We start from the raw sequence: 23,400 nt of genomic DNA on the forward strand, positions 1-23,400 counted from the left end.
GTAGATAAAAGAAGCATCAGACACAAGGTTTTCAGAATCACACAGTCACATTGCAAAAGCAATATCATTATACAATCATCTTCAAAAAACATGGCTACTGGAACACAGCTCTACATTTTCAGGCAGTTCCCTCCAACCTCTCTGTTACACCTTAACTAAAAAGGTGATATGTATTTAATGCGTAAGAATAACCTCCAGGATAACCTCTCGACTCTGGAATCTCTCAGCCATTGACACTTAATTTTGTCTAATTTCTCTCTTCCCCCTTTCGGTCGAGAAGGTTTTCTCAATCCCCTGATGCTGAGTCCCAGCTCATTCTAGGATTTCTGTCCCACGTTGCCAGGAAGATCCACTCCCCTGGGAGTCATGTCCCACGTAGAGAGGGGGAGGGCAGTGAGTTTGCTTGTCGTGTTGGCTGAGAGAGAGAGGCCACATCTGAACACAGAAGAGGTTCTCTTAGGGGCGACTCTTAGGCCTAATTTTAAATAGGCTTAGCTTATCCTTTGCGGGCTTAAGTTTCATATGAACAAACCCCAAGATTGGGGGCTCAGCCTATTGCTTTCATTGTCCCCACTGCTTGTGAGAATATGAAGAATTCCCCACTTGAGGAAGTTTAATTTCCCCCTTTCTCTCCATTCCCCCAAGGGGATTTTGTAAATACTTTTTTATTCACTGTTCAAATTCTTCTAGGATTTATTTAGACATCACTCTGGACAAATCTCATGCCCTACTCAAGGTGCCATGTACTTATGGTGTTCAATTAAGCTGTGGTAGGCAAAGATATCTTAAGATTGCTTTTAAAAATAAAATAATACTCAGTTATGTTTAGATAATACAGAAAAGCATAAAAAATAAAATCATCCATAGTTAAAAAAAAACACCACTTATTTTCTCATAGTTTCTGTGTGTCAGGTAGTCCAGTGTGGCTTAATCAGGTGATGGTTCTCAGAGTCTCTAGTGAAATTGCAGTCAAGATACCGATTAGGGCTGCAGCCATCTAAAAGGTTGACTTGGGTTGGACAATCCACCTCCAAGGTGGCTTGCTCACACGTTTAGCCAAGTTAGTGCTGTTTGTTGGGAAAAGGCCTCAGTTCTTCACCATGTAGACTTCTTCTTGGGGTTTCTTGAGCGTCCTAATGGCATGCCAGCTGGCTTCTCCAAGGAAAAGAACAAGAAGAAGCCTGCTGTGCCTTTTATTATCTAGTCTCAGAAGTGACACACTCTCAGTTCTACCGTATTTGACTTGTTAGAAACAAGTCACTAAGTCTACTAAAAACCACCACAGGGGTCCTAGCATCACAATATTTGAGAACCATTTCCCTGTAGCATAAGAGTTCTTTGGACAAATTTTGCTTTTCTGGGAAGAGAAAGCTGGTCTGTTTTCAAGACTCGCTCCAGCCCCTGCCTGTCCTTTGTTCATTCTTCTCTATTGCTTTTGTTCTTTGCCTGAACCACCTACAGAATTAACCTAAGTCCATCTGAATCATTGGTCGTTAGTGGAAACCCCTTGCATAGTTGATTGACAGGAATAATGTTCATAATGGCACTCCTTTATTAAATTTAGCAGAAATTCATTAAGCACTTATTATGTGTCAGCCTGTATCCTGGGCATTGAGAATACAAAGGCACAATCTCTGCTTTCAAGCTCAATCTAACGGGGAGAAAGACTTGAATACAAATAATTCCAAAACACTTTTGTATGTGGATAAATCAAAAGAATATCCATAATATAAGGGTAGTCTAAAGAGAAAGAAAACCTCCATAGTAAAGCTTCCTAGAGGAAGTGGTATGTACATTTGTAACATATCCATGTGGGGGACATTTTCAAAGTAAACACACCATCCCCATTTTAACGGGAAGCCTATGGGATTCCCATCCTACTCCACCAGCCCCAAAATAATATAAAACAAATGCCACAGCTAATATTTCTTCGAAGTGGGAGATTAGCCTGCCAACAACCTAGACACATTTATGAATAAGTAGGAGGTTTATCAAGGCCTTGCTTGCCATGGCTGCCATCTTAGGTCCTGTTGGACCTATTCCCTGTTGCCTTACCACTGAGGACTATGGTTGCTGGTTCTTCCAGGAAAAGAACAAATTGATAAATGGATCCTTGGTTAGGCACCTGGATTTGGCACTTTGTTAGATTTATGTTTGAATTTGTAGCTAACCCCACCCCGCAAAGAAAAGATAGTAAGAAAAATTGGCTTGAGTGAGTGGGTAGTCTGGTGGGCGTCCTTTGGGTGTTGGGAACGGAGCCCACCCTATGTTGTTTCTCATCTTTTTTGTAAGCCAAGGCTAAGTCTGAGATAGAGCCTTTCTATCTTGAATGCTGTGACTGAATAAGAAAAGAAAACATCAGGAGAATGTTTGATTTCATTTAAGACACTGTAAACCATTTTAGGGAGAAGTGGGGATTAAGATGATCTCTTGCCAAATGCACTGCCCCCCTGCACTCTGATGTTATTAGTAAGGTTTGTTTTGGCAGTATGTTCGTATGTCTACACATTTCTCAGTATGTTCTGCAGAGGTTTTACACTGTCCAGAAAAATATTTGTGCCTCTAGCCTCATCCCCTCCCCATGCCCTAGGTCTGTCCTCTGTGGTTAAAAATATGATCATTAGAGAGGAACCCTATTGAAGCATTCAGTCGGGGAGGTTGTGAGCAAGCTGTCTGAATCTGATTATGAGTTGAAAAGCTGTTTGCCTTATTGAAATAACAACACACAAAGAAATGCAGGATTCCTTTGGTTGCATTCAGAAGTCATCTGTTTGTTTTGTCTGCCCCCAACTGGGTAGTTTGCAACACACAACCAATCTTAGAAATAGCTTAGTTCAATGTAAAGGCAATTTAATACTCAATAGGTGATCTATGTATGGGGCCCAGAGTTCCTTTTAGGGATAAATATTGAAAATACCTGTCATCAGATTTAATACAGTGAGGATGAGACAAGATGCATAAGCAAAACAGTCAGAACAGAATAAATGAGATCTTCACAGCCCTTCCAGCTATTTTCAGCCCAGATCAGGTGTCGACCTCTCCTTCCTTTGCCCTCCTGAATGGCTCTTTCACCACTTCCCTTTATGGTACTGATTTTTTTTTAGGGGGGCGACGTGCATGGGTGGGGACTCAAACCCAGGTCTCCCCCATGGAAGGCGAACAGTCTACCACTGAACCACCCATGCACCCTATGGTACTGTTTTACTTGTCATTTGCAAAGTTTGGTAGAACACTCGTACAATAACTTTCGCTTTTCTGAACCCAAGATCTACAGTAGAATAGTCCATCCTCCATTTATATACCAGGGTTCTGGCCTGTCTGCTAACCTATGAAAAAGTCACTCAGCCCTCCACCCCTGTGAAATGACATCTATGTATTCTGGCCCTCCTCCTCCTTCCCTCCCCCTCCCCTTTCCATCTGACTTGGGCTAAAAAGGCAATGGATTAGGTGACACTAGTAAATCCCCTAGAAAGAAAAGAACAAAAACTGATCACAGCTCCTTTGTCCAAAATCAGTGCTTATTCCCAATCCCTCACAAACTGCTGCTCTGGTTTGTCTAGGCAGCTTTGTCAGCTCAGTGGTACCTTCTACTCGGAACAAAACAACAAAATATGTCCTGAGTGAACCGGTGAGTTTCGGGTCTGATATAAGTCATTCAGACTCTACTTTCAGTATTTGTTGACACCAGCTATCTGCTAGGCATTGTGTAAGGGTTAGACTCTGAGGACACCATGATAAATAAAAGAATTTCCCGGCCTAGCCAGAGAGACAGACATAAAAATAAAAATTTTCATACACGGAGGGTGGCTTCCAACACCGAGTTTTATGTAGAAAGAGGTGGCAGCATCACAGATGGGGGTGTTAGCTCTCCTGGGAGAAACAAGGAAAGCTTCCTGGAGAAGGTGACTTTCGTAGTTGGGCTAAGTAGAAATAGAAGTTTAACAGATGGAGGAGGGAAAGGAGGGCATTCCAGGCAAAGGAAATAGTATGAGAAGAAACATGAACTAATCTCCGGAATGGTAGAAAGTTGTAGTTTGGGGTCAGACTATGAAAGGTACTCTCCCACAGAATTAGGCATGATCTTTCATCATGATCAAATTATAGTGATTTTAGTTTTACTTATGTTTAGATTTTGTTGTGTAGTTTTCTGTACTTTCAATTTTTTTAGAAAAAGAAAATAATGAACTCATATTACTTTACATTAAGGAAAAAAATGGGACCTTAATAATCAAGAAAAAAGCTCAGGATCTGCAGTCTGGGATGAAAGGCTGTTTTTACTTGTAAGTGGTTTCCACTTAGTGCTGCTTTGATGCCTGCCCAAGCAAATCATTGCAAGAAAGCAAAGGCAAAATCCTTCCCCCACAACCAAAGAAAGGGAGCTCTTCCAAGGACAGTGAGATCCCTCCAGGGAAGATAATGTACACACAGCCTCAATATTTCAAAATGGCCGGTGCATGCAAAGGGGCCCTATCCTTTAGTCCACACTTAACACATCTAATGGAAATCTCTACGAAGAGACTCTATGCTGGGCAGACTGCTGTAAGCTAGTGTTGGATTTGTCCTAAGTGAAAGCTGTGGGCACTATTATTTTTATATCAAATGATATGCTTGGAAGTTATATATTAGAATTAAATGGAAGTGGAATCAAAGAAAATTCCCTTCAATCAAATTGTTTTTTCCATCCAGGCAACTAATTGTCCAAACATTTTATCCTTTTTTTTCTAGAGACAATTCAGCTGAGCAGGCTGCCTTAATTCAGGGGCAGGAATTCTTTTCTTGTCTGTCATGGGCTACTGGCAGAAAGAAAGTAAATCTGGACCAAGTCTTACATGGAAAATTAATATGTCACTTAATTTAGTTTCAGGTGACTATCCTTTAAGAAAGGAATAGAAATATTTAACTCACTTCCTTATAAAATTATAAGCAGCGGACATAATGCTTTCTTTAAGGAAAGGTAAAAATAAAATGCCCTCAACTTCCATACCAGAACATGCTTAGGAAGGACCGATGGGAAGAGACAAAGAGAATAGGAGAGATGAGAGAGTCCAGTAGGCTCAGCAGGAGGTAAAAATACTCCTGTTACCCTCTGCTGCTTGCCCAGGTTGTGGTGTCAGATGACATTATCACCTGTTGTTTCTATACTTTGAAAAGTTCATTAACTCTCCAACAGTTTTGAAAAAAAAATTTTGTTGTTTCCTTCACCTGAGAAATAGTATGTTTGTTTTTCCTTTCCAGAATCAAAATTTCTTTTGGAAATCAAGGTTTATTTTCCCACAGGTTTTCGAAGGTTTGCCAAATGAATGACCGAAACTGTAAAATTGTCCTTTGGGATGCAGAAATATTCGCCAGTTGGCTGGCTGGGCTGGGATACTAGTCTTTGTTCTCTGAAGGGTGGGTACTGCCTCCTTCCACTGGGCCTGGGAATCAGTGAAGAAAACTGGCATGAATTTCATTATATAGAGCCTCTGCGCTAATCACATCCACTTTGGGTTCTAGGTGGGTTCTAGTGGGGATAATATATGTTGAAAATAAACAAGAACTCAGTTAACAAGCCTATCAAGAAGAAACAGATTTTAAAGAAATAAACATAAAACTTAACTTGCGAGTAAAGTCTAGAAGGAAATGTAACCAAATATTAACAGTGATTATCTCTGGCTGGTAGGACTCTGAATGGCTTATTTTTTTTCCTTCTACCTTTCTGTAGTTTCTAAATTCTCCCAAATAAGCACATATTTCTTTTACAATAGGAAAGAAAACCAACAGCCTTTATTTTAAAAGATGGATAAAAACCTACAGATAGAAGCAAATGTTTATAAATCATGTAACTCATAAGGTTTTAATATCCAGAATATATAAAGAACTCCTGCAATGCAACAAAAAGACAAACAACCCAATTTTTTAAAACATGGGCAAAGTATTTGAATAGATATTTCTCAAAAATGATATACAAATGGCCAATAAACATATGAAACATACAAAAATGCTCAACATCATTAGTCATTAGGGAAATGAAAATCAAAACCACAATGAGATACCACTAATTTTTTCCAGTTAGAAGCCAAAGTTTCTGTAAAAGTGATAGATTTTGATTACCCCATTATTAAATCTACAGCCTCTTTGTTCTTTACATAGTTTTGTACGATTTATGTTACATGAACTAACTTCTGTACTAAGTAAACTTTCTTTATATGTGTTATACATTGCAGAATCTTTTAAAAATCTTTTTCCATACCAAATTCAATAAATTATTTCAGCCCAGGATAAAATATATTTACTCATTAAAAATGGAAAACAGAGGTATTGGCGAGGATCTGCAAAAATTGGAACCCTCATATGTTGCTGGTGGAAATGTAAAATGGTGCGACTGCTATGGAAAACAGCTTGGCAATTCCTCAATAAGTTAAAAATAGAGTTACCAAATGACCCAGTAATTCTACTTCTAGGTGTTTGCCCAAATAATTGAAAACAGGGATTCATGCAGACATTTGACACCAATGGAGCATTATTCACAACAGCCAAAAGATGGAAAGAACCTAAGTGTCCATCAACAGATGAATGGATAAACAAAATGTGGTATATCCATACAATGGAATATTATTCAGTCCTTAAAAAGAATGCAGTTCTGATATATGATACAATATGGTTGAATCTTGAAGGCATAATGATAAGGTAAAGAAGCTAAACACAAAAAGGAAAAATATTGTATGAGTCCACTTATAAAAAATATCTAGAATAAGCAAAATCATAGTGACAAAAAATAGGTTATAAGTTAGCAGGGACTGGAGACAAAGAGGGAATTAGGAGTATTGCTTAATAGGCATAGAGTTTCTTTTGGGGGTGATATAAAAAGTTTTGGAAATAGATAGTGGTGATGGTTGCACAATGGTGTGAAAATTAATGTCATTGAATTGTGCATAAAAAATGGTTAAAATGGTAACTATTATGTTATATTAATTTCACCACAATACAGTTTTTAAAAGATGCAGGAATAAATAGATTTTAAACCACTATTTACTCGAGTTTTCCAGTTCTCAAGCTGCATCTCTTAGAAATTTATCTTCTCGCCCCCAAGCCCCACTGTGCTTATTTCGTGTCCATCCAATCCAAGACCCTGTCTCTTTACCAGTTCTCCCTACTGTCCACTTCATTGTTCCAAGGGCCATCCCTCCCCACGAGAGACAAGCCTCTCTTTTTCTAAGACATACTACTCACCTCTTCTCTACATACTTCTCACACATGTTCTACCTTTTTATCAGTAAAATCTTTATTGAGATATAATTCACATATCATACTGTTCATCCACTTATAGGGTACAATTCAGTGGTTTTTAGTGTAGTCACAAACATGTGCCAATTTCACCACCATCAATTTAGAACATTTTCATTACCTCAAAAAGAAACCCTGTACCCTTTATCTATCTTCATCTAATCCTTATCTCCCCAGCCCTAAGCAACCACTAATCTATTTACTTTCTCTACAGATGTGTCCTATTCTAGACATTTCATATATGTAGAAGCATATAGCATGCGATCTTTTGTGCCTGCCTCCTTTCACTTTGTAATATTTCCAAGGATCATCCATGTTGTAGAATGTTTCAGAAATTCATTCCTTTTTATGGCTGAATAATATTCCATTGTGTGGATATACCATATTTTGTTTTTCCATTCATCAGTTGATGGACATGTGGATTGTTTTCACCTTTTGGCTATTGTGAATAATGCTGTTCTCAATATTCACATACATCTGTTCAAGTCCCTCCTTTCAATTCCTAGGAATATCTATGTTTAGCTTACTGAGGAGGGGAATTTCTATGTTTAGCTTATTGAGGAACTTCCCAATGGTTCTCCACATTGGTTGCACCATTTTACATTCCCATTGACAATGCACAAGCATTCCAATTTCTCCAAATCCTCACCAGCACTGGTTATTTTCTGTATTTTTTTTTACTATGGCCATCCTAGTGGTTGTGAAGTGGTATCTTATCATGATTTTGATTTAATTTCCCTGCGGACTAATCTAACTTGTAGAACTTGACTTCATATTGACCTTTCAGATCTGATGCTTAAATTCTTAGACACAAATCCCTGTGAAGGTATCTAACATCACACTCGATGGTAAAAGACTGAAAGCTTTTCTTCTAAAATCTGGAACAAGACAAGGATGCCCACTGTCACCATTGTCATTCAAAATTGTACTGGAAGTTCTAGCCAGAGCAATTAGGCAAAAAAAAAAAAAAGAAAAGAAATAAAAGGCATCCAAATTTGAAAATAAGAAGAAAAACTGTCACTATTTGCGGATAACATGATCCTATATAGAGAAACACAAACAAAAGAAAATGTACAACACTTACTAGAACTAATAAGTGAATTCAGCAAAGTGGTGGGGTACAAGATCAACACGCAAAAATCAGTATTGTTTCTATACACTAGTAATGAGTAAGCTGAGAAGGAAATAGAGAAAAACATCCATTTAAAATAGAAAATAAAATAATCAAATACCTAGGAGTAAATTTAACCAAGGATGTAAAGGATTTATACACAGAAAACTACCAAACTTTGCTAAAAGAAGTCAGAGAAGATCCAAATAAATGAAACAGCATATCATGCTCGTGGATTGGAAGAATAAACACTGTTAAGATGTAAGTTCTACCCAAAATGATTTACAGATTCAACACAATCCCAATCAAAATTCCACCAGCATACTTTGTAGAAATGGAAAATCCAATCATCAAATTTATTTGGAAGAGAAAGGGGCCCTGAATAGTCAATTTCATCTTGAAAAAGAAGAACAAACTTGGAGGACTCACATCCTTGGACTTTAAAACATATTAAAAAGCTACAGTGTTTAAAACAACATTACACTTGCACAAGAATAGATATATAGAATGAAGTCGATTTGAGAGTTCAGAAATACATCCTTGTCAAAAATCCAATTGATTTTTTTTTCACATCGGCAGGCACTGGGAATCAAACCCGGGTCCCTGGCATGGCAGGCGAGAACTCTACCTGCTGAGCCACCATGGCCCACCCAAAAATCCAATTGATTTTTGACAAGGCTACCAAAATCACTCAGTTGGGGAAGAATAGTCTCTTCAACATATGATGCTGGACATACACATGCAAAAGAATGAAGGAGGAACTCTATCTCACACCATATATAATAATTAACTCAAAATGGGGGCAGGCCATAGTGGCTCACCAGGTAGAGTTCTCACTGGCCATGCCAGAAACCTGGGTTCGATTCCCGTGGCCTGCCCATGTAAAAAAAACAAATGGTTCAAAGACCTAAATATAAGAACCAGGACTATAATACTCCTAAAAGAAAACAGAATCATCTTAAGGATTTTGTGTTAGGCAATTGTTTCTTAGACTTTATACCCAAAGCAAGAACAACAAAAGAAAAAATAGGTAAATGGGGCCTCTTCAAAATTAAAAATGTTTGTGTATTAAAGGAATTTATCATGAAAGTGAAAAGACAGCCTACTCAATAGGAGAAAATATGTGGAAACTACATATTCGATAAGGGTTTAATATTCAAAATATATGAAGAAATGCTACAACTCAACGATTAAAAAACCCAGCAACTTAACTTAAAAATAGCAAAAGACTTAAATACACATTTCTCCAAAGAGGATATACAAATAGCTAAAAGGCATGATAATATGTTCAATATCATTAGCTATTAGGGAAATGCAAGTCTATACCACAACAAGGTACCATTCCATGCCCACTAAAATGACTATTTAAAAAAAACCAGAACTTACTGGTGTTGGAGAGAATGTGGAGAAATAGGAGCACTCATTCATTACTGGTAGGATGTAAAATAGTGCAGCCACTGTGGAGGACAGTTCAGCAGTTCCTCAGAAAGCTAGATCTAGAACTAACACATGACCCAGCAACCCCACTACTAGGTATATACCCAAAATAATTGAAAGCAGGGACTCCAGTGGATACTTGTACCCCTATGTTCATAGTGGCAGTATTCACAATGACCAAAAGATAGATGCAACACAAGTGTCCTTCAACCAATTAATAAATAAACAAAATATAGTATATCCATGTAATGGAATACTATTCAGCATTAAAAGAGGATGCAGTTCTGATACATACTACAACATAGACGAACCTTGAGGACATCATTTTGAGTGAAATGAGCTAGATACAAAAGAATTTTGAATGTTCTCACTGGTACGAAATAATTAGAATTAGCAAATTCAAGAAGTCAGAGTCTAGAATATAAGTGAGCCGGGACTGGGATGGTGGTAGGGAATGGGGAGTTCATGCTTAAATTATACAGAATTTCCATTTCTGTTGATTGTAAAGTTTTAATAATGGATGGTGGTGATGGTAGTACAACATTGTGAATGTAACTAACAGTGCTGAATTATATGTGAATGGGGTTGAAAGGGGAAACTTTAGGTTGTATATACGTTACTGAAATAAATTTTTCTTTTCAGTCCTTCTTACAAAAGGCCATTCAGACTTTTATACCAGGTTAGTCCCATGGTTTACCCAGCCCAGTAGCCCATCCTTGAAAAAGAATAGCAGTAGAAAAATATGTTAGTAGACAACACGGTTGCACTTTTTAATACCTACCTCAAAAGACAAAGGATTTTAATTACTTTTGCACAGGAATGTCTTGGAATTTTTACAAAAATGAATTGTCCTGCGTACATGAATTTATCTGGAACATAATATATATAATCTATAGACTCATACTCACAGTAATATTGGTAATAGCTTATTGTGGGGGATATTTTGCTGTGCTAAATACTATGCTAAGCGCTTTACCTGCACATCAGTTCATCATCATAGCAACCTTGTGATATGGGTACTGTCATTATCTTCATTTTACCAATAAGGAAACTAAGGCTCAGCGAAGTTAAGAATTTTTCTAAGTTTGCACACCTGCATAAGTCGGGGAGTAGCTACCATTTGAAATTCAGGTGGGTCAGACACCAAAATCAGTGCTTTAGCTATTACCCATAACAGGTTTTAAGGGAGTCTTCTGAGAATCTGACCACCTTTATCACATGGTTGCAAAATGGCACTGTGCGCTAAATTCAAAATCACTAATTCAGAAGCATTGTTTTAAAACCCAGTCTTTTTCTATGTCCATCCTGTATATCCAGTTGAAGGAATGAGTATTATAACTAGTAGGATGGCCTTTTACTTCCCCAAATTTGCTTTGTTCATGTCTCAGAGATACCCCTGAGTTCTAGAATGTGATCACCCAGATAGTGCTGACCTTATTCATGTGTTTTGGTGATTTTCCTAGACTTTTATCTTGACCCGTCCAGGTACTACCCTTCCATACTGAAGTGGAAGGTATCATGTTTTCTGCAGCTCCTCATTCCCTTGCCATTTAGATTGACCCACCCCACCCCCATCTTCTCCAACTTGTCAATGATCTTTATGATCAGTCAAGAAAATGGCAAGGGTTAAGAGGCTGGGAGAAGTTCAGGGTATTGTTTTTAACTTCTGGGGCAATCCAATTGAGAGGCTTTGCTGTAAGTTCAATTTTTCTTGCCATGTGCTATGTTAGTGAGACAGTGTTTGGAAGTGGCAGGAAGCCTAAGGGAAACTCTTTCGTTAAAGAAGGGAACATCATTTCCCGTACATTGATGGCCATACTCCATTTCTTTCATGGAGCCTGGATAGGGAGGAACTACTCAGCCTCAGTTGTTAGTCTTTCAGTTTCCACTCTTGGGAACTGGATTATTACCTTGTAAAACAGAGCATCTCTCCTATTCACCCTTAATTGAACCCATCTTTTTCCTTTGTGAAAAACGATCATGTTGACTTTTATTTTCCAAGCTCTGTTTCGAGCATTTTTCCTTTGGAGATTGAAGGTGCTCAGCCACCAGGAGTAGGCCAGGCGAATGGGTATAGGCATAGCAGAAAGAACCTGTTGGGGTATCAGGAGATAGGTATGTCCCACTACCTTGCTTGAGCTGTTTTGTCCTTAACCCTGATTAGGCTTTGCTGTGACCCAAGCATTTGTGAAGATGTGCTGAGTGTTGCAACATCTCTCTATGGATCTCTATCTCTTAAATCATTAGTTGAAATGAATGATTTTATTGTAATGAAATGGAAAACAGCATTAAGTACAAGAGAATCATTTTGGCTGGTTTTCCTCTTTGGGCCAGATCTGAGAACAACTTCCAGAAGGCATTTCTGGGCCTAGCACACCCAGCAGCAGCATCCAAATAAGATTCAGACGTCTGGCTCCTCCAGATGCCTTAACTATCAGCCAGGCCATTCTTAGCCTGGAGACAGTATTGAATAACTTCTCCATTGCCAGCAAATTCTCTGGCCAGAGTCTCCAAAAACTTCATAGAGACTTAGGGTAGACTTGGATATGAAGAAAACTTTAACTTTCTTTCTACCAGGAGCATTGCTTTAGAAAATAAAGTGCATTGTTTTATTTTTGTTGGTGTACTATAGGACATCTACTACGTAGCTATTTTAATGTTTCTTTGTACACATAAATGCTTTTCTCCAGTCTATGATGGCCTATTTTATGTGTGCATGTATATCCATAATGAAATAGGCAAGAAATTTTGCTTGTATCTATGTGTGTTTTCGCATTTGCATACATACTATGCATGCTTTCTCTCTCTCTCTCTCACAAACACATACACATACAGACACATGCACACATCATACATAGCATAAAATCCAAAGCGAATCAGTAATAAAAAACACTAAGATTCCTTCTACCTACCCCAGCCTCCCAGCAATTATAATATACAGACAAAGAGCAAAGAAGCCTTCTCCCCTTAGCATATGTGAGTTTCTCTGACTATATTGCTAAGAGAATCCCATAGAACTTAGGGTGTACTGAGTACTTTGTGAATCTGATCTGCAAACCATTAGCCAGAGCCTGTATGGAAAGGGGCCATCTCTAGGGTAATAGCATTGTAAATTGCAATCAATGCATTCAAATACACTCAAAAACCGAAAGATACGTAGTGCTCCAGAGTTCCTTGTAATCAGCACCTTTGAGAATGTAAGTAACAGAATCGGAACCCAAAATGGAAGCTGAAAATGTTAGAAAATGGACGTTAGAATGAAATCATCCTTCTGATAGGAACAGCACCTGTACAGCAGGGAGCTCTTTGTCTAATATAATTTTATTGATTTAAAAAAAAACTAAACTAAATTGTGGCTTTGTAGCAAAAAAATGTCTTTAAAATCATTTATGGCTCTAATCAGCCTGGCAGAGCCTTTCTGTCATGCTGATAAGGAAATTAAACTTTTTTTCATCCTGGGCTTACTTGCCTCTTAATGCAGATGTTTTGTTTGTCTTTCAGGGAACTAATTCAGAAGTTGAAATCTTTCATCAGCTTCTATAGTGCTCTGCCTGGCTACATTTGCAGCCATAGTCCTGTGGCCGAAAATGACACCCTTTGCTGGAATGGACAAGAACTTGTGGAGAGGTGATATTTTTTGAAATTTAAATATAGCAATATTTGAGGTATAGCTATCACAGATTCACATCGAGTTATTTATGTCTTCTCTCTGCCTGCATTTATTTTCTCAAGAAATGTTCTAGGAAAAACATACCCATGAGCTTGTGTAATGTGTCAGATGCTGTCTGTAACTTATAGCCCTCATAGAATTTGCAGGCTCTGAAGTACATAGAGATCTATGTGTTAAGCAACATTTAATATTGTTGTATAAAAAGTATAAAGCATAAGACAATTTTTTTGTCTTTATCTTCATCAACTTCTGTCTTATGTGGGCCCTTATTTGAAAGAAAGCATAATCATACTAATACTACCATTTTTTGAGAGTTAAGTATGTAATTGGCACTGTGCTGTGTATTAATTCTTTTTCTCCTTACAACAATCCTATGAAATAAATACCCTGATTTTTCACAATTTATTACAGGTGAAGATGGAGGAAAGGAGAAGGAAAGAGTACATTTCATTTGTCAATTTTACTAAAAAGTTTGATCATTTAAATATTTTCTGGTATACACTATGCCATAGAGTCATCTGTGAAGAATTTACTTAACACTGGAAAGAAGATAGTATCTATTCATTTACTCAGCAAATATTTACTTAGCAACCTCAAAGTGCCAGACATGTTGACATGAACAAAACAGACAAAATTCTGTGTCTTCCTGGAGTTTCATTCTAGTGGCATAATGGTATTCCTACCTCCATTGATTTGCATGTGTTGAGAATAGTTTGTAATTCAGAAATTAAATCAGCAGAGTAGCGTGCTTAGGAAACCACATGGATTTGATCATTCTTTTAAAAATGTTTGTACTAGTGGTATTTGGGTGTAGAAGAGAATATAGAGGAGACCTGAATTCAACTTATAAATCTTTCACTAATAATTGCTTGACCTGGTGCAAGTGACTTAACCTCACTGGGCCTTGGCTTCCTCAACTAAAAGATGATAGGATTGGATGAGGGTCAATCCAGCTCTGACAATCTATGTGCGGGGGGTGGTTTCCTTATCAATTTACTTATTAATTCATGCCTTCAAAAATCTGTTTTGGGCGGGCCACAGTGGCTCAGCAGGCAACAATGTTCGCCTGCCATGCCAGAGGACCCGGGTTCGATTCCCAGTGCCTGCCCATGTTAAAAAAAAAAAATCTGTTTTGCATTACTACACACTAGGCATCAAGCTAACGCTAGGTATGCAGAGGTGAACAAGACAGGCAAATTACCTGCTTTGGGGAAATTACATTCTAATTGGATCCAACACCGGGACATGGGATAACTAATTATGATGCTAAATAGAATTAATTAGTGATGTAATGTAATGGGTGGAGAAAGACTTTGGAGCCAGATTAATTTGGGTTTGTATCTCAGTTGTGCCACTTCCTATATAGTCTTGAGTGAATTGCTTATCTAGACAGCCTCAAGATGCTCCTCTGTAAGGTAAGGACATCTCACAAGCTTGTTGTGACGACTAGTTGAGGTCATGAATGGAAACCCATAACAGCCTGGCACCTACTGGAAGCTCAATTCATGCTGCATCTCTTCTTCCTCCCTTCTCCCTCCACACCAGTGCCAGACAAAATGCAGGTCTAAAAACAGCTTGTTTTTCACCAAAGCTATTGAACTAACCAGGGAAATGAGAATGAGCTGGTAATGAGACTGATGTTGCATGCCACCCTGGATGACGCACTAGGCTTGCATAGAGAGAAACTTCTCTCTAGCAAACATGAATCAGGCTGGAGTGATTAATAGCTCTGTGCAATTCATTCCACTCTGGAGAAATGGTGTGTATTTGTCATCCTAAAAACTCAACAGGTACTAAGTAGCATCATGAAAATGTACTCCACTGTTATGACATGGTTTTAAAAATTGTCAGAGAAGAGCAGTTGATATTGGCTTTGTAAAAGGATGATATTTTAAAGCAGATATAAACAAAATGATATTTTAAAAAAGAAAATGCCCACAAGGTCAAATATATGAGAGGAGGAAAGAAAGGAAAAAAGGGAGGGAGGGAGGGAGGGAGGAAGGAAGGAAGGAAGGAAGGAAAAATTAAATGTATTTGCAGACAAAATAAGGATAATATTGTTCAGGAAGTGATTCTTCCTTGGTTAATAACCTCGGGTTATAATTAACCTGTACTTGTGTTAGTGACCTAATGCATTGATGCAGCTAGGGAATAGTGTCAAACTAGATTTTTTTAAAAATTACTCAAGAATAATATAAAGTTTTTCAGCCTGAGGACATGCATGCCCTCTATTTGTACCATTTATAAAGATTAGCTTTGCGCTCCATGTCTCATCTATAGTTAAAAACCTCTTTCCAGAGCTTTGCATTGAATTTCTCATTTAATTTAAAATCTTAAGTAAAAGTTGCCATTTCATATTGTCAAATGGCTTGTAACCTTGCTATCTTAATAGGTCAGGTTTATGTTCCTTCAAAAATACTTTACTTCTAGCCAAGAAAACTTATGAAAACCAAGGATCCTGAAAGGGAACAAGACTTATCAGTGGAGATACTTTATCAAAAGGAAAATATTGATGCTGAAGAAAATATTAAGCTGTAGTTACATTATCTGGGTTATCAGAAATGTTTATACCCTCCTACTCTGCATATACAGATAGCTAGCTTTTTAAAAGTTAAACAATTAATTGTTTCTTTAAATAAGGTCATATTTTACATCCTTTAATTTTTCTCTTTTATGAATCCAATTAATTGAAATATGAATGAAGAGAATGCATTTGCAGATCTAGTCTCAGGGACTATCACATAAGCCTATCATCTGTCTTTCTCAACTCCCTGCCACCACTGTCTTGGCTTGAGATAAACATTAGTTTCCAGGATTTTAGCTGAGAAATCTTCGAATTAGCAAGTTTGGCTCATGTAAGTTATATTATTTCATGTGTGCTGCCATATGTAGATTTCCTACAATTGCTAAAGGTAGAAAATCTTCCATGTTTTGGCTTTTTGGAGCTACAGAGAATTTCACTGAGAGATTCTCTGGGACCAAGAGAAAAACAAAGGAAAGGATTCCCACAGTTATTAGATAACATTGGTCTTGACAATAGCTAAATGTAGGCTTTGCCTGCATTGTCTGCGTAAATACCTGTACAAAGAGCAAGCAGTATAACAGATGCATTCTCATACACCCCTTTTAGAACTGTTGGTAATTGACAGTATTTTTTTTATTCTTCTTCCAGATTGTTTGATACTATGTAATCCCAATTTAATTGTTTAGTCCAATTTATCTTTAAGTAAGTGTAACAGAGGAAGTATTTAAGCCAGCATGTGTTCATAAAACCCTAGTTTAAGAGAAAAAGAATTGCTTTTATGACTTTACAATTAAAATTTGATAATTGAGGTTCATTTAACAATGATGGAGCACTTACTATCTACTAGCCTCTGCTGGAGATACAATGATAAGAAGAATCCCGAGCTGGCATGTCTTGAGGAGTTTACAATCTAATGAGAAAGATGAGGAAAGAAAATCAGCCCATCCCCTTCTCCAGCAGTTCAGGGAGAGTCCCCTCTCAGGCATCCCTGAGAATTCTCCACCCATTTTTAGTGTGTTTATTGACATAAAATTCGCATAATATAAAATTAACCATTTGAAAATGTACAATTCGAGACAGTGCCAAGATGGTGGCATAGTGGGTGTGGGATTTAGTTCGTCCTCCAGAACAGCTACTAAATAGCCAAGCACAGTACAGAACAACTCCTGGGGCCACGTCAGTGACCAGACAAACAGTGTACCCCAGTCTGGACTAGCTGCACTGGCTGCAAGCCCCCCCAGAACCGTGAGTTCCCCAAGCCGCATTGGCCAGCGCCCCTGCCCCACAGTCTGCTTCTCAGAGGGGAAAGGAAAGGGACTTGGGGCTGAGCACAACTAAGCTTCAATTGTGGAATTAATTCACAAATTCTGACTACTAAAAATAGGCCCCAAGCTCAGCTGAACCTGGTCAAATCGGAGGTGACTGAGTTTTGCCCCGGCTCCGAGGGGGCAGGACTGAAGGAAAAAGAAAAGAAGAAACAGAGTTTTTTTGGATCAGATAGCACATAATACTTGAAAGGGTCTGGGCTCTGAAGGAAAGGACAGGGCACATAGGGTCTGAAGGTACACAAAGCAACATACCAACTTATGCTCTTGACTGGCAAACCTGAGGAATGGTTGTCCTGCTCTGAGAAGGATTTTTCTCTTTCTTTTTGTTTTGTGGTTGTGTTTCTACAAAGGCTGAACTGCCTTTGGATACAGCTGCAAGGCTTCTCAGGCTGCAACTGCCCCAGGCATAGGCAGAAACAAGTTTGTTGGAGAGCTTCTCTGGAGCCTGTGCCTTCCCCAGGGGAGAGGTAGGGCCCAGCTCAGGTGGAATCCCTCCCTCAAGGAACTCAGACCCCTGGGTTTGGAAATTTGAAGTCATTAAAGCCATCCTACAACCTCTCCTCTGTCTCCACAACGCCCCCAGCAGGGAGAGTCTGCTGAAGTTAAAGGTATCACATCATCTTATGCTGGTGGAACCCGCAGGCAGACAAGCGCCACATACTGGGCAGTATAGGAAAAACCCAGAGTCCAGAGACTTCACGGAAAAGTCTTTCAACCTGCTGGGTCTCACCCTCAGGGAAAATTGATACAGGTGACTCTTTCTTCCTGAGAGAGACCAGTTTGGTCTGAGAAAATCTGGCTGGGGTCTATAATACCTAAGTAGACCCTCCTAAGGGTGGGGCGGGGGGAAAGGCACCATACAGGCAGGGCAAGAAACAAGAAAACAAGAACTGAAATATTCTCCTCTGTGAAACAAAACCTAAGCTAGAGGTCCAGATAAAGCTGAACTGAATGTCAAAGAACAGACAGACAACAAATTCATCCAGAAAGAAAATCCTAGGTAAAAGAAGTGAAAACAATCTCCAGAATAAATTAATTAAGGTAATTAAATGCCTAGACCCCAGGAAAAAATAATGAATCACACGAGGAAAATTGCAGATATGGCCCAGTTAAAGGAACAAACCAACAATTCAAATGAGATACAAGAGTTGAAACAATTAATTCAGAATGTTCGAACAGACATGGAAACCCTCATTAAAAACCAAATCAATGAATTGAGGGAGGATATAAAGAAGGTAAGGAATGAACAAAAAGAAAAAAATCGAAAGTCTGAAAAAAGAAATCACAGAACTTATGTGAATGAAAGGCACAGTAGAAGAGATGAAAAAAAACAATGGAAACCTACAATGTCAGGTTTCAAGAGGTGGAAGATAGGATTAGTGAACTGGAGGACAGAACATCTGAAATCCAACAAGCAAAGTAAATATAGGGAAAAGAATGGAAAAATATGAGCAGGGACTCAGGGAATTGAATAACAACATGAAGCGCATGAATATACATGTTGTGGGTGTCCCAGAAGGAGAAGAGAAGGGAAAAGGAGGAGAAAAACTAATGGAGGAAATTATCACTGAAAATTTCCCTACTTTTATGAAAGACTTAAAATTACAGATCCAAGAAGTGCAGTGTATCTACTCGGAGGACATGAGGGCAAGGACACAAGTGGACACTTGCACACCAATGTTTATAGCAGCATTATTTAAAATTGCAAAGAGATGGAAACAGCCAAAATGTCCATCAACAGAAGAGTGGCTAAACACACTGTGGTATACACATATGGAATATTATGCAGCCATAAGACAGAATAAAGTTATGAAGTATGTAACAATGAGGATGGACCTTAAGGACATTATATTGAGTGAGATTAACCAGAAACAAAAGGACAAATACTTTATGGTCTTACTGATATGAACTGACGTTAGTGAACAAACTTGGAATATGTCGCTGGTAACAGAGACCATCGGGAGATAGAAATAGGGTAAGAGATTGGGTAATTGGAGCTGAAGGGATACAGTTTGTACAACAGGACTGATTGTAAAAACTCAGAAATGGATAGCACAATACTACCTAACTGTAATGCAACTATGTTAAAACACTGAATGAAGCTGAATGTGAGAAGGCTAGAGGGAGGAGGGCTGGGGGCACAAATGCAATCAGAAAGAAAGATAGACGATAAAGACTAATCTAGGAATGCCTAGAGTGTATAATGATAGTGACTAAATGTACAGATTTAAAAAATGTTTTTGCATGAGGAAGAACAAAGGAATGTCATTACTGCATGGTGTTGAAAATTGATAGTAATTAGTATTTTAAAATTTTACTAAAATTTTATGTGTGAGTCTAAAGCAAAAAATGTTTATTTGGTACAAAATTTATATTTTAAGTAGTGCATTTCCTAATATAACTTATGTAGACAGCTTAATTGAACACCATAAGTACATGGAACTTTGATTAGGGCATGAGATTTTGTTGGTTTGTCCAGAGAGATGCCCCGATAAATCCCAGAGTGATTTGAACAGTGAATAAAAAAAATCTTAGAATGAGCTGAGACTCAGCTTCAAGGGATTGAGAAAACCTTCTCAACCAAAAGGGGGAAGAGTGAAATGAGACAAAATAAAGTGTCAATGGCTGAGAGATTCCAAATAGAGTCGAGAGGTTATCCTGGAGGTTATTCTTACGCATTAAATAGATACCACCTTTTTAGTTAAGGTGTAACAGAGAGGCTGGAGGGAAGTGCCTGAAAATGTAGAGCTGTGTTCCAGTAGCCATGTTTCTTGAAGATGATTGTATAATGATACAGCTTTCACAATGTGACTGTGTGATTGTGCAAACCTTGTGTCTGATGCTCCTTTTATCTACCTTATGAACATATGAGTAAAACAAATAGAATAAAAATAAATAGGGGGAGCAAATGTTAAAATAAATTTAGATTGAAATGCTAGTGATCAATGAAAGGGAGGGGTTTTGTGTTGTCTTTTTCTTTTTCTGAATTGATGCAAATGTTCTAAGAAATGATCATGATGAGGAATATGCAACTATGATGATATTGTGAATTACTGATTATATATGTGGAACGGAATGATCATAATTTATGAATGTTTGTGTTTGTTAAATTTTTTTTAATTTTAAAATTAATTAAAAAAAGGAAATGTACAATTCATTGACATTTAGTGTATTCATACTGCTGTGCCACCATCACTTCCATCTAGCTCCAAGACATGTCTATCACCCCAAAAGAAACCAGTGCCCATTAAGCGGTCACTCAACATCCTTCTCCCCTTAGCCCCTAACAACTTCTAATTTGAGTTCTATCTCTATGGATTTACCAATTCTGAATATTTATATAAATGGAGTCATACAATATATGGTCTTTTATGTCTGGCTTCTTTTACTTAGCATAATGTTTTTGAGGTTCATATATGTTGCAGCATGTATCAAGTACTTTATTCCTTTTTATAGCTAAATAATATTCCTTTGAAGGCATATACCACATTTTCTTTATCCATTCATATTTCTTCACTCATTTTTTTTATATGAATCCTGAGCAACCACTGCCCTGTCATGTCTCTCCCAGCACCTCTGGATTCAGCCTGGCTCAGCCTTAACCTTGAGGACAGGGCAACTAAACCTTCAAGCTTCCTACCCCAGGCATCCTTGACCACTAGGTAAATGCTAACCAATCCATCACCTGGCCTCATCTCCATATTCCCTTGCAATTATTCTCCCCTGAGTCTTTCTCTGTCAACCTTATGTTTATAGTCAACCAGCCTCCCTTACAACTTGCACACTTCCCATAGAGGTTTGTATTTCCAATAACTTTGAGACTAATCAACTCTGCATAGATAGCTGACTTGCACTTCACCATGTGGCATGATTTCCTTGGTTCCCTTTGTGATTCAGCCCTAGCTGGTCTGGCTGCTTCTTTGTCATGTTGCTGGGATGGATGGGCCTGGCTCCAACTGTCAACTCCAGACTGCTGCTGTTATCTTCTGGCTGGCAGTTCTACATAGCCACTTCTGTCCATTATGAATGACTGCCCAGCCTGTCTTTTTTCATCATGCCTCTGGGACTCTCAGTGGACTACATGGGGTGCCTGGCATTAGCGATTAATCTCCCCAAGATTTGCAGGGGGCAAGTTGCAATGAAGATGCCTTCTCTCTTTCCCAAGCAATCTACCTCCCATTTCATCTGAGAAATTACGTAAATGCACATTTGCTGTGAATTCTCTCTCTTATCTCCACTGACCAGGCAAGTCTTCCATCTTTTGTAATGCATCTTCAATCTGGTGGTAAAGGAAAATTAAGTAAAGACGAAGGACTATATGTTGGAGTGTATATATACTCATACACATATATGCACACTCCCTGCCCTTTCCAGGCACATCAGAATGGACCAGTTGTATGCAGCAGTTGTCATACATAGCTCCCATGAATTCCCCCCATGCTAAATTAGGTTGTTTCTTATTTGTATTTGTTATTTGTTTGTTTTTAGGTTTATAGTGGGGAGGGGGGCTTTTCTCCAAATGGCTCAAGGCAGTCAGCATACATGGAAATTTAAATATGGGATAGCCAATGAAAACAGCAATTGGGGAAGCAAATATGTAAGGTGAAATACAGAGCCAAGAGAAAGGGGGCAGAGGAAAAAGTAAGCACTGGATAATGAAAATAATATACAATGGTGTTGAGCCAAGCCCTAACTTCACTTACTTCACTTAATTTAGAAGTTGGCTGGGCATAAACTAGACTAAAAACATGCTGAAGCTGAGCTTCGGTAGCTCTTCTTAGCTGCCCTTGCCATGATGGTTTGAGGGTGAGAAACCGAGGGGCAGTCTTAAACCTTCTAGTTGTTTTTTCTCATTGCTAATTTTTCCATTGCCCACCCCCCAATCCTGTAGGGAATTCTTCTTATGAAAGTCTGTTAAGAGGGAAAGAAGAACAATAGGTCTTCAGTAACTCTTTTACACTATCTCTCTCCACAGTTCTGTATGCCCCTCAGACATTTTTTTGGATTTCATTTCTACTTAGATTTCCTGGAAGCAGAAATATGACACTTCATTCTATCTAATTTGCAGAACTGCTATGTGTTTGCCTGAGTGTGTGTCCTGGAATGAAAGTACTGATGTAAAGTGCTGCTTGCTAGTATGGCAGTTGACATATTCTACCTTACTTTAGATAAGCCAAGATTGTTCATGGAAAAGCTTTGAAGGAGAAATGGGGTATGTAGAAAATGACTTAATTTGGTCTAGCATGAAGTATTTATGGCAGCTAAGGATTTACAAAAATCCTGTTAAGGCAAGACATGTAAGTTTGGGTAGTGCTCCTTGTAATAAATAATCCCTCTAAGGGCTTAGATTGGCATATTCTTCATCATAGATTTATCTTGAAAGTAGTCTTTAGTGACAGCTATTTATCAGCACCTACTCTATGGGAATACAGTGACATTTATCCTTTAAGATTATGGTGTCACTTACAGTAGCTTTACCTTCAGAATTGAGTGAGAAAAGCACAGCTTATCCTGCTGACTGACAACTTAATAGGGAGTTCCACATTTTGAGATGAGCTCTACTTGGTCGACTGTCATGTCTGAAGTAACAGGCGGTGACATTTCCATAGCTCAGTGATGAGATGTCTGTTGGAGAACACCTCTTGAAAACTGGATAGCTTATTGCTTTAAGCAGATAGAGATCGTGTTCTACTAGTACTTAGGCCAGCTCCTCCTGGGCTAGCTTTGATCATTGTATGGAGAACATTCATGGGGCTCCAAGGCAGGTGCCAGCATACTCATCTCTCAACAAATGACCATCACCTCATCATTTCCTCTTTGAAATGTGAGCCAATGGAGAGTAAGACTTTTCTCCTCTTACCATCACAGCTCAATGCACCAGAACTCTTGTACTCTAGCTCAAAAGACTTGGGAGTTGGGACCTTGAAGGAACATAACTACTTTTTAAGAAATTATTGCATTAATATTCTGGAGCCTCTATGCCATCTAAGGATTATTACCTCAATTCAAAATAGGCACTTTTTAAGAAAGTGTAGGATTTCATTAATATTGCTAGTACTCAGAA

At 38.4% G+C, this 23,400-nt stretch overlaps 1 protein-coding gene across 1 annotated transcript in view; it reads left to right on the plus strand.

The window, feature by feature from the left end:
• GPC3 (glypican 3) overlaps nt 1-23,400 on the plus strand; it is a 584,655-nt gene that overhangs the window by 377,371 nt on the left and 183,884 nt on the right. Inside the window, exon 5 of the mRNA XM_077144850.1 lies at nt 13,316-13,441. Coding sequence (XP_077000965.1) covers nt 13,316-13,441 — 126 coding nt within the window. The remainder of the gene's footprint in view (nt 1-13,315; nt 13,442-23,400) is intronic.

Source organism: Tamandua tetradactyla, chromosome X, assembly GCF_023851605.1.
Source record: "Tamandua tetradactyla isolate mTamTet1 chromosome X, mTamTet1.pri, whole genome shotgun sequence".
Taxonomy (NCBI): Eukaryota; Metazoa; Chordata; class Mammalia; order Pilosa; family Myrmecophagidae; genus Tamandua; species Tamandua tetradactyla.